This window comes from Zonotrichia albicollis, chromosome 12, assembly GCF_047830755.1.
Source record: "Zonotrichia albicollis isolate bZonAlb1 chromosome 12, bZonAlb1.hap1, whole genome shotgun sequence".
In the NCBI taxonomy this organism is placed as follows: Eukaryota; Metazoa; Chordata; class Aves; order Passeriformes; family Passerellidae; genus Zonotrichia; species Zonotrichia albicollis.
The window spans coordinates 12,710,022-12,723,141 of record NC_133830.1 but is presented as its reverse complement, the minus strand read 5'-3'; the positions used below and the strand labels follow the sequence as shown (position 1 = coordinate 12,723,141).

The following is a 13,120-nucleotide window of genomic DNA, read 5'->3' as shown; positions in this document are numbered from 1 at the left end:
CAATTGACTTCTTAAATCTCACTGAAAGGAACATTAAGTGTACCTCAAACATTTACAGTTGGCTACCAAGGCATGTCAGCAACAACCATGAATAGCTCTAAAAGTTCTATTTTGGGTAATTTATTTTAATTCTACACCAGAATCGTCCTGCTAAACAATAAGTAAAACGAATCTGAAAACTAAGTGATAGAGACACAGGCACTTAGAGAAATAAGTGATTATGGAACTTGACACACTACTGAATGGAAGTAAGTTAAAGATATAGATCTTGAAAAAGAGAGCAACACTTCAGCTACAGCTGTGTACAGATACTAAAATGTATGTCACCATGGGATAACAAGATACAATGCTGCTCTTTATCACTATTACAATTATTCCATACCATTAAATACATAGACTTGAATAATTCAAACCTTGCTCATAACACCAAAAATATCTTTCTACCAATAGTCTGACACCAACAGATACAGTCGCTATTTTTTTGTGGTACCAGGACTGAAGACTCTCTCAGGCAAACCTGTGAAACTGCAATCAAGTTTTAATTAATTTTGCACTAACAAAACCCAGAGAAAAATGGTGTCAACTCCCAAAGATCTCTTCCAAAATTAAAATAATCAGATTACTGAAGGAAAGATAGCAGTCTTAGCTCACTTGATGCCATGCTCCAAGGCAGAAGGATTCATGGCAACCCCATTGAGGATGGGAGCTAAACCCATTGCCCAGGACTTTGCCCAGATTAATGAGCTCCAAAGGACCAAGATAAGCAGATGAATTTGAACACAACTCATTTGTTCAGTATGTCCCCATATTAACTGGTCTAACTGCTTTCCAATGCCAAGTGCCCATGAGATAACTCATGTCCCATATCTAGGATGTGGTAAATTTACTTCCAGGACTGCTGTAATTTGATTTTCCTTCAAAAAAAATTCTATATGAAAGTGTCTGTTTGGAAAATTTCACTGGCAAGTATATTTTCATGTAAAACCCAGAGACTGCTATTAAATTCTCCAACTTTAAAGCTTTTTGCTGAAGTTGAAAAGAGATTTGAAAAAAACAAGCAAACTAAATATTCATATTACATAATATTTCAAGTATAACACAGTCTAATGGCAGGAAAACAGCCACAGAATCCTAGGAAGTCCTGATGTACCTTTTCAGCAATTAATTTTTTTCAGTTGTCACAATGTTTCTCAAGCACTTCGCATGATGCCCAATAAAGGATCAGAGAAAACTGCTTTACAGGAGGGGAGCTGTAATCAGTTTCAGTAGAAACAACCAACTAACCCAACCAAATCCTCAAGGAATCCACAACAGAAAAACAGAGAAAACATCACAGGTCAGATGTGCACTATTAGACTTTCTGAGCATCTCCATGGCACTCTAAGAGCATTTTCTCCATACAGAGTGAGAAGAACCAGCACAGTTGGAAATATTTCATTTTCTCCCAAATACAAAGATGGAAGCAAGCAACTGAATGAATTTCAGTTGTGAAAGTTGTGACTTTCTACTGATTTTGATAAAAACATCATCTCAGTCTGAATCATCATGGTTGTCTGTTTGTCTTTAGATTCAATGAGGAAGGGCTTTTGAACAAAAGAGTGGAAAAGATGGAGAATTAATAGACAAATAATAAGCCACTTACTATAAACACTGTCATACCCTGCCTCTTTGGGGAAGCTCCTAAAATTTTATTAGTTTATTTTCTTATCAATGAACAGCCTTAAATTTCCTACCTTTCAACTGTATTCCATAAAGAATGCAAAAGTTAAACAAGATGAGATATGCAATCCTAAAAGTGTCCTTTGTAATGAGGTGTTGGGGATTAGGCGTGTCATGGGATAAGAACTGTAAATGAATGATGTCATCTTTCTAATTTGGTGCTGAAATATAAATAAACTAGTTCTTATGTTTCTTCCTTTTGCATGCCAGATTGCAGTAAAATGTGCACAAAGAATTGTTAATGCTCTAGTAGCCTTCCTTTAGTGTGCCTGTACCGGCAGCACAATATACGAGAAATATGAAATGAGAATTTCTTTTCCATTCAAGTAACCATCAAACCACCTACATGACTTGCAACTGCCATGATTTTCTTTAAATTATGCAACTTCCCTGGCAAAAGAATATTTTTAACAGCTTTTTGGTTTTATTTGTTAGCTCTTCAACTGATAGCAGATACAATTTTGATGTTCTGTTTGTCTTTGCTTTAGCTAGTCTTAGTGCTGCACTTTCCACACTGAAAATACCTGTATTTTCCAGGTATGCTTAGCTTTGGCTTAACAAGTACAAACACCTTATGATTTCAAGCTTTTAAAAGCAAGATTTTTGAGGAGGACGAGCAGGAGGATTTCTGGAGAAGAACCAAAGTAAAGCTTTCCTGAGGAACAATACAATCCTTTTCACATCCTTCTAAACAAAAAATCTGTAACATCACTTCTGTTTTCTCCCTTTGCCAGCTTTTGATATTTAGGAGGCTTTGAAATGCCAACTATATTTTTATTTGAGGAAGGAATTAATTAACCACATTGGAATTTGTTCAGAACCCCAGGGCTTCACACCCCTACACCTACATAAGGCACACAGCAAGGTGTGTACGTGTTGGGACACTGGTTTATCAGTCAGAGGAAAATCCTCCTGGTCTGGGTGCCAGAGCAGCACATCCAGGGACTGTTCCAGGGCTGCCTGAGAGGGGAAATATCACACAGTGACTGGCAATGCCATCACTTCCTGCAACACCTTCAGCATGCCTGAAAAGTTCCTGTTCAAGGACAGCCAAGACCTTTTCTTACATTTCTTTAGAAAGCACAGAACATCACTCAATACTGACGTTTCTGGATGATCAAGAAATTGAATCTTGAAATATACAATAAATGAAAATTAGAGTGGTGATCACACATGCATTCAAACTGTGCAATATCTAATGTGCACCACTGGTTACTCTGAACTATTATCTGAAACAGTTCTATTGCACAGGTCAAACTTGTACTCACATTCTACTCTCAAACCTGAGAAAATGGGGTTTCAAAAAATTTACATAGCCACAGCTCAGTCAACAGTTCTTTCTGAAAATGTCTAGAGAACAACAGGCCTTCCCACACCTGAAAAGGAATATGTTTTAATTTGGATTTATATTAGAAAAGAAAAACATGTGAACTTGTAAAATGCAACAATTAATAAACTCTATCTCCTAAAGAACATGTATGACCTTATTAGTTCCAGCCTAAACAGTGTCCTCAGATTTTTTTTGGTCTTAATTTATTGACTCCATTCAAAAAATACTGCATCCATTTTGAAATAAAGGAATGATCAAGGAATTAAAAGCAGCTCAGATCTTCTTGCACAGGTAGATTAACCCTTAGGGCTTGAAACAGTTGTCTTTGATCATTCAATATCACTATTTGCTAAGCTGTCAAGGTCATGAATGGTATGTGAAACTGAATTTTTAACCCACTTACCAAAGAATTTATGACCTAGCACTGCAAGAAAACTGACAGATATTTCTTGTCCTCCTAAAAGTCTGTTGAGTTTAAGGAAGGATATACCAAAGTGAAATGAAAGTCTTTGATTGACTGGTAACAGACTAAATAGCTTAACAGCAATCTGTAACTGTAAAACTGTAATATTAAAACTGTCTTTTACAAAATATTTTAGCAAGGTGGCAATAGGGAACTATGCTTTCATCTGTCATCTGGATCAAGTTAACAATGAAACTCTCATGAATGAGGTTCAAATGAGGAAAAATAGTAAGATTTGTTGCTCTGGGATATAGGTGTAATTCAATTCAATAGCTATTACTTTCCTTTGGATTTTCTTCTCAATCTCTCTTCATTTAATGGAATTTGAAATATTTCCAGAATATTCACTTCCAATAGGGTAGGATTTTTCCCTATATGAGAAGGAGGCAGATATAAGGCCTGCAGGCTTTCCTGGAGTTATCCGGGGGTATAAGTCTAAAAGCACAAAATTTTAAATCTAGAGACTCGCATTCTAGGTTTGATTCTGCTATGGCCTCTTGTCTTTAATGACACCAAAAACTCGTTTTCTTGCAATCCCACTGTTTGAAAATAATTCCAGATTCTAATTCCACATTCTAATAATTCCACAAAAAACGCTGAAAACTTCATGAGGCAGGTCTTTAGTCCTATTCTTCATAATTTTTAATAACAGGTGATTTTATCCAAGCTTTTCTTCTCTGAGACAATATTTTAGAAAACAGAAAAGGGCAATGATCTAAGAGAATTGCATTCTCCAGACTACAGAATTTTCCAAGTTTATCCAGAGGCTGTAAGAAGGAATTATTGGAATGAATCTAGATTTAATAAAAGCATGTGCAACTGCAATTGGTTTTCCTGTATGAATTCAATGCTTCAATCCTGAGTTGCATTAACAGAGGATTAACAAAACGTTTGCTAATTAAGCCAGCTCTGGCCTCATGCTCTCCAAATAAAATCAGTTTTCACATTAGAACAATATTTTTACACATTCTTTGAAAATTGTCATCATCAGAAGACCAGAGAAGAATTTCTTACCATTTCCACTGCTGCACAATTCAGAAATCACAAACTGCCATGGAATACAATTTATATTGGATGTGCTATTTGGCAAGTTACAATTCATTAAATGTTGGACAGCAAACACTGTACTTGGCCTCACACACCCCTAAAGTTCAAGAAATTACACTTGTCACTTACAATCTTTTAAGTGACTAAAAAAGTTTACATAAAATCATGACTTTAAAGAAATGGTGTATTTTCTTATTAAAAACCCCAAAATATTACAATAAAACAATTCAGACTACCACAGAGGAAGACAGTCTTGGAAAGTAGCTACAAAAGGCTTTTGAGAAAGCACCACAGAATCCTGTGCTTGTAATAATCCTTATGGTGACTTTTGATAACAAAAAAGTCATCACAAGCTACAAAGAAAACTAAAATGCCATGTAAAGCCAGTATTTCCAGAACTTTATTAAGTTCACTAATCCATTTTACTTTGTTTAAAAACCATCTTCAGCAAGTTTTCCTTTATTCCACTCCTGTTGTCTCATCTTAACTAAATATTTTTCTGAAATCAAAAAATAACAAGTTCAAGTTCCAACCTTGGAGCCTCTAAAAATCATCCTCAACCTCACTGTCATTGTTCCACCTACTTTTAGCAGCTCAAGCCTATAGAGATACCTGCATCCTGCACAAGTGGTGCAAAAGAAGCCAAAGAGTGAAATTGATTTGCCATCTAGAAAAATACTTAGGAGATTCCTTTGCAATGTTTCACTTTAAACTTTTGCTATACTTTGGGGCACTGTTTCACTAACTATCCAACTGTAAAAGAAAAGAAAATTCCAAGGCTATTGCTAGAAAGCCAAACCTTGAGACTGCTTTGTTTTTAAGGGCAGCACTTTTCTTGAATCCACACAATGAAATGAGACAAATTGTTAAAACACACCCACCAAGTATGGTTCTGACAGAAGGGTCCTTTTTCCACAAGCCAGAGGATCTGTTAACCTGTTATTGCTCTGAAGGATCTCTTGTCAGTATTACAGCTGCATGGAGGAAGTGAACTTAATAGACCTCCAGAGATTGTATTAATTTATGCTAATTATTCATTCCACTTTTAACAGTGTAACACTAACAACATCATGCTAATTATTTCCGAAGTAAATGATACTCTTGTCTTCAATGAGTATAAATATACAATAATATTCTATTCAGGCCTCTTTGTTGCTTATGCAGGGAGGTTTTAGACACCAAGAAAACTCTAATGGAAAAAAATGATGTTAAGACACTCAGGTTTGCAAGCACTCATCAGTAAGTGAAAGATAACAAAAACACTGCAGTATGTTAACAAACCAGCAACTGCAAATGCTAAATAAGTATGATAATCATAACCTTATGGGTGTTGGAATGCATCACCATGGGGCAGTGTTATGTTTTACTGAGTGCTTTAATTATGCATTTTCTTTTTATAACATCCCTGTAATGTAATCTGTTCTTATATTCTTACTCTTAACTACATTTTAACATGGCTTTGCTGCTTTGTTTCCTGCCTCCATTGAAGAACACATATTTTTCCCTGTTAAAATTCCAAATTAATAAGCATGTTTTTCTTTTCCTGTTGTAGTGTATGACTTGTCTTGGAAAGTGTGAGAGACAGGACGCATGCAGGCTCAGAGTGTGCATGATAGCACACTGCAGAAAAGCTTGGCTACTCTGCATTTAACTCTTTTTAGGTTTTACCTCATTAAGGATAAGATTGTCCATACAATGTAAGGGACACAGTCAAGTTTTCATATTAAGAAAGTATGCATATTTTTCTTTTCACATCTATATTTACTTAACTCACATGATGGTTTTACATTTAAAATTTAGAATTCTTATCATCTGTAACACGTAACCCAGAGCAGTTGATGTTCAGACCCTGTCTGCCCTCACAGGACAGAAAACAGGGATTAAGGAAAGGTACTGACTATTAAATCCAACATTCCACACAGGGAAAATACAAAAATCAATTGCTGGACAAATTAATACTCTGACTCCTCTGCAGCAGTGCAAAGCAACTTGTATGCAAATCTTTTCAGAGACTCAGGTCTGGTAATTTAGTGTTGAACTCGAGCATAGAAGCTCTAGAGACAGTTCAGTTCTTTTTTAATTAGAGCACTATTTAACTGGTATGAACAACCATTACACCTGCTGCTTTGCAAGATGCCAAAATGTGACTGACTTACCCTGAAAGAAGCTAAAGCTCAGAGTAAGCCTCCCTCTTCACAAGCTGAAGGACAACAGCCTCCCAAACACCAGCTGGGATATTGGACACTTGGCAGACAGAGACAGGCAGCACTTCCAAGTGCCAAGCAGACACTTATCTAAAGTACTGAGGCCAAATTTCAACTTTTCTGACACTTGTGATTAAACAAAGCTACGCTGAATAGAACACGGACTGTCTGACTTTTTTTGGGCATTGAGAATTTGTGGTTTTGAAGTCTTTTAAAGCTCTGAGAATTAAAAGTATGGCTTGAAGCGCAGGAAATATCTTGTAATAATACAGCATACTCAGTAATGTATAGGCTCAAGTCATGCTAAAGGTATTTGTCTGAGTCCTACTACTAACCTGGGTAATTACATAGAAGTATGTAAGAACATAGACACAAAGAAGTGGGTTAAAAAGCATAATTAAAGCTCTGAAACTGAAGCTGCCTGAGGATATCTCAGGCCAGGGCCTACTAAAAACAGACAAGCAACGGAAGAAGGAAGGTTCCCTTTTTTCCTTTTTACAACAGGAAATAACTCATTAAAAAGATACTTCCCCATAATAATTATTTAAAACCAGACATGAATCAGAAACTTCAGCAGCTGAATAAGACCTTAGAAACTGCAAATCTCTGGTTAGCAGTACTGGTCATTTTTCACCATCTTTAATGTCTGATTAGTGAGTTTCAGCTTTAATTTTTACAATTTAAATACAAGCCCAGGTCTCCCATTTGTATCATATAGAAAATATAGATTAAGTTGAAATTACTACATTTACTCCATTGTATGCAACAAAAATTGCTTAATAAAATATTCATTTCAATATATTGGTTGTATATTTCAGTATTGACTGAAATGGTGATAGCATCACACCACTGTCTTGATATGCTTAATGGAGACACCTTATATATAGCTAATTTCTTTTTGATGCTGGATTGTCAGAATTACCAGTTTTATCCATAATTACAGCATCAGAAATATCTGACACTCAGTTTTTACAGTTTTTTACTCTTTTTTTAATAGCCGGCCACTTAGCACTGCATTTGAGACCGAGTGTTAAACTATATTTAGTCTTATTATCATGGGGTACATTGCAGTATAACATAAGGATTTGTTTAAAACACATCAAGTGGAGAAAAATCCTTTTGGCTTGGGAATTCAGAGTGTTATAATGGAGATATTTACTATTCTTATTTGAGGTACTTAATAACCAAGCAGGCCAGATCCAGAATTACTGAAGTTCCAGGGTTAATATATATATTATTTTATATCTGCATTACCTACTTTTTCCATTTAAGATTTTCAGTCTCAGTGAAGTTAAAGCATTTGTCTGAACAAAATTGTAGGATAAGTTCAAGACCAGATTATCACCAGTGGAAAACGGTTTAGGTTGTGACACAGATCCTTGAAGAATCAAAAAACTCTGAACAGTAGTTCAAAGTTTGTTCAGAGAACAAACAGAAACAGATTTTAAAGCAGGAAAGGATTCATGTACCAAGTGGTGCTTTCAGGGACTGACTGCTAAGGGCAAAATAAGCCCCTCTCATTGAAAAGGTTTGTGTAAAAATACCATGCAAAAGACTTTGAATTCCTGAGAGCATAAGGAGGAAAAAGTGATACCATATCCAGCTATGACCCAAGTCTATCAAATTTTATAACATAAATTGTCAAGTCTTGCTGAGAATGTGAAAAGTGTTATGAGAGCACTGCCAACATATTCAGTATTTTTTCAACTGTTGTTCAGGAAAGGCTTTTAGCTCCACTCACACACTGCCTTGCCCACCCTGTGCCCCTCCTGTGCAAAGCTGCAGGGAAAAGTGGCACTCTGCTCTTCCACCCCAACAGGAACCTGCACTGGGCAAAACTGAGATTCAATCCATTTGCAATGACTGTCATGACCCACGTGCAAAAAAAACACAGATTCCAAAATCAGGTTAAAAATTAGGAGAATAAACTCAACATTAAGACATGCATAAATATTACTTTAGTATATTTCTAATTAATAGAAAAGTATAAACTAAAAAGGTTTTTAGGACAGTAAGGCCACTGAATGCTTTGTATTGACATAATTGGAATGTGAATAGCCACATGTAAAATCAGAGAGTAAAAGCCATTTTATTACATTTTCTGAGAACTTTTAAGGAAAAAGTAATCAGGCTCATTATGAAGTTATTAGGAGATCTATTCTTACCTGTCCAAAACAAACAAAGAACCTGTGTACCATAAGTGCAACAAAAATAAAACTATAACTTAAGGGCCTCAGACTTCTCTTTTGTTCACAATTAGGTGCTCAAAGCTTGAGAACGACCAATATTGTGACCAATGTAAAGAGCATAAACTGAAGAGGTAAAAAAGCAGCAGAGTGATCAATTATGTCTGCAGTACCCATGTGAATGGCTTCCTAACATGGATTCTACTCACTGTGCAGTGATGCTGCACAATTCAACTGCACAATAAACGTCTGTCTGAAGCTGATCTGTGTAAACAACAACAGCAATAACAACAACAACACGAAGAGGAATAATAAAATTATGTGGTCCTATAATACTCACACCTGGGAAACTCAAGGCAATCAGAAAGATGAAATTAGTATAGCATCAGAAACTGAAGCAACAGTGATCAGGAACCAACCCTAGAGTTGCTGCTGCTCACAAGTGCTGTAGATAACAATGTCTGTAATGACACTGTGAAATACCAGTGCATGACTTTTCTGCTCTCATGCTTGTTAGACATATAGAGAGCTTAAATGCAATTAATTAATTAATTCAAAGTGCTGCAGAAAAATGTTTTGGGCTGCCAGAATAATCACAACAACTTCTAGTAATATTCTTTTTTTCATACAGTAAAATAAACTCTTTCATTATCATAAAATACACAGTGCAATAAAGCTGAATTTATCTATCAGGGAAAATGCAATTTAGGGTATTTTGTTAATCTTGAATGCTTGATGTCACCATCATAATATCAGAGTAGCAAGGTTTCTGCAGTATTCAACTAGAACAGTATATGTAATGCAACATACTGCCTACAATTCCACTTTACTCATTTGCTGGTGAAAGAGATTTTTTAAATATTTACAAGGTAATTGGTAAGAAATAATTCTGTGTATTGCATGCAAGAGAAAACATTGCTAGCTGTTAGTTTGCTGAGGAAGTGTGATTACACACATTTTTTAAATTCCTTGATGGTTTCTCACCCATTTTGCTGCATTAGCAATATGTTGATGTGATGAAATATAGAGCAGTGAACTAAAAAACTCTGCCAAACACCAGCTTTGCCTCTGGCCAGAGTATTCTGTACACCTGCAGCCCTGAAATCACTGGAAAGGTTTCTAATTTCATGTTTTGAGAAGAAAAATAAAATGCTCTCAAGGAGTAAGAAGACCTTGCATTTTGGCCAAGTGCACTTACATTTTTGGCACTGTATCCTACAAGTGAAAAGAGACAACTGGGACATTTTCTCTCAGTATCCAAGTTCAGGATGAATCAGTAACATAGCAGCGTCTTCTGCTCTTCCCAAAATCTCTTGAGAAGTTCTAAAAATTGACTTTCTAGCTAATTATTTCATGAAGGATTGCATCACTGTACAAATTTATCTAAAAATACCTTCTCAGAATTCTCCAAAGGAATCTTGGCCAGAGTGATTATGCACATTATGTAAGCACTCAGCCAAGCCCACATGGTAATTTTGTTTAATACTGTATTACTGAAAGGTTTTTTTTAAAGCCTACTACAAAGTTCTACAGTTCTCAAAATATAGCATTTGGTGTACGAATCAAAGCAATTCCAGGGGTTTTGTTTTGCTGGGAGTGTATTACTATGCTTCCCAATTATATAAGCAGTAAACAATAAATATTTAACTGACAGATCGCTGCTGCTAAATTGTATTTAAATCATTGCAATTAAATGTTTGTTTCTTGTGATAAAATGTGTTTGCAACACAGAGGTCAGAATTATTACAACTAATTTTACAGCTGAATACACTGTGATACAAATAATTTTTCTAGCTTATCTAGGTTTTGACATAAAAACAATTGCCTTCTTCCAGCTTAAAAATAACAGAACTTTTACTTAAACTCACACAGTGACAACCCATAAAAAGATGGCTCAACTCATTCATGTAAATAACATTTTCAACTTTAAAATATGACATGCCTATCTGTAGCTTTATTAAAATAAATCATAAATATTCTCATTTCCTGACAAAGGCAGAATATTTCATTTCTCTAAGATTCCTCATTTTATTTTGCAATGCGAAAAATTGTGACAAATTATTTTAAAATCAATGTCTTAATAGGGGTTTACAATGTATTAGACATTCACAAAGGCCAGAAAATGTGGATATATATGGGAGGAATACAGATTTTTTTATCATGGACCAGCATGTTATTTTGCCTCTCAATGCAAAAATTCCTCTTACAGTATAGAACAAGGATGAATTTAGGGCTTTATGTTAATGTTTAGCATTATCTAGTGATTCATCTTTTAATATTTATAAATATTTCTCCTTTGATGATCACATTAGGCTGAAGAAGTTGGGCTTTTCTGAGTTCTCTCTTTCAGCAGTGTAACAGCTGTGGAAATGGAGGATGGGACAAATACGAGCAGAAGAAAAGAAGCAATGCTGCAGCTGAACATTCACTGAGGCTCTTGAGAATCAGGAACAGCGCGAGAGGGAGCATCTCTCAAGGCAAGAGAGGAACTGAATCACACAGGGGAATCTGCCCCTGCCCAGCACAGCCAGAGCAGCCTTTGTGCTGGATGCACATGAGAAACCTCTGGGGTAGACAGTGGTTCTCCCCAGAGGGATTAAAGAAGTATGAGTGAAGCCTACAAGCTCTATTATCAGATAATTCTCAAGTGTAATAAAGGGGTGACCTAGTTAAACCACATTCCTGTTCCTGGTGACTCTTTTTTTGTGGTGTCTGAGATAACAGGGAGATTATTTTGGCATCAATTTAATCTAGTTAAATAGCTTTACTGAAGATCTTTATCGCTATAAATAATGGAGGTATTTGAAGTATTTGGTTACAAGTCTAACTGAAGTTCTCCAACACAATGCTTCTCTAGCAATCCTCTTCCTTCTCTCTGTCTGAAGAAACCTATCAATGTTTTGAACACTTTCCAGCAACAGCTGAAAGGTACAACACCAAAACAAAACAAGCACAACAACAAAACAGTTGCTCAGTTCTCTGATGAACATTTTCTAAATACCCATGATATTTAAAGGTATCATGGAACATGCCAAAGGGGTGTATTCATTTACTCTTCAGTAACCTAAAAAAGGGAGATGTCTAAAAAAGAAAATAAGCACTCTCTCTTTTCCAAAGCAAACCAAAACAAAAATCCCTAAAATTATTTGGAACTCAACATCATCTGCTCTGGTGCAGCACAGTGGGATGATGTGATAAAAAGCATGAAGCATATCTGCCTATTTATCATATAGATTTTGATGAAAAGTATCCTGGGCAGACTGACCTGGTGACAATTGCATCATGGCAAGAACATATGTGATAATATCTGTTTCAAGAGGGTTTTAGTTAACTAAGCTAAAATCACTGTGTCTTCAACACTATAAATTATTTGACGTTAAAAAAAAATTTATTTAAACTTCAAATTACTTATAATATTGAAGACACAGTGATTTTTACCCATTTGAGAATTCATTTCAAGGATAATCACAATTTCTAGATACCCTCTCAGAAAGCCTGAAGCCTTCTGAAAACACAATTATTTTACCACAGATAAGCAAATAAGCGAACAAGAGTAGATTAAAAAGAGTCCAGAGAATGGACAGATCTTGCTTTTTGCAAAGAGCATCTGCTGTCCTCTTTCACAGAATTAAGAAGGCTGGGAACTATATGAAGAGGGAAAACAAAATGTATTGGCTGCATATAATGCGAGCCAAGTAAATGTGCAGCTAATTCTTAACAACTCCAGAGAAGCAATAAACACTTAAATGGAACACATCCTACCTTGTGCAACTGCTGACACAGGTCAGACCTGGCTTGAACACTTCCAAAAGGACATCAGCATAAAAGAGTACAAATTAAAATAGTGCCAGTTTTCTGTTTCCATGAAAGTACGAAAAGTAAAGTCTCCCCACCTGCTGTTTTAACTGATGTACTAATCTGTCCTTCTCTCGTTTTAGAGCCATTACTTCATCTTGAGTCTTCTTTTTCTTTGAAGCAGACAGCTCAAGCAAGGCAATATTTGCATCTTTTTCACTAATTGCAGCAAGCAAAGCTTCCTGTCTGATAAAATAAATAAAATTAAAATTGTTAAATTCTCATTTAAAACAGATATATACTGCTACACCACACTATGTGAGATCTTTCTTTCAGTTACTAGGACAATAATCACCTACCTTCTGAACACTTTAAA

At 35.7% G+C, this 13,120-nt stretch overlaps 1 protein-coding gene across 14 annotated transcripts in view; it reads right to left on the bottom strand.

Moving 5' to 3' along the window:
• The window catches only part of ERC2 (ELKS/RAB6-interacting/CAST family member 2), a 402,457-nt gene that overhangs the window by 121,501 nt on the left and 267,836 nt on the right, over positions 1 to 13,120 (bottom strand). For all 14 annotated transcript variants that reach the window (XM_026792408.2, XM_074549878.1, XM_074549880.1 and 11 more), the window contains one exon: positions 12,843 to 12,990. In XM_026792408.2, the coding sequence (XP_026648209.1) occupies positions 12,843 to 12,990 (148 nt within the window). The remainder of the gene's footprint in view (positions 1 to 12,842; positions 12,991 to 13,120) is intronic.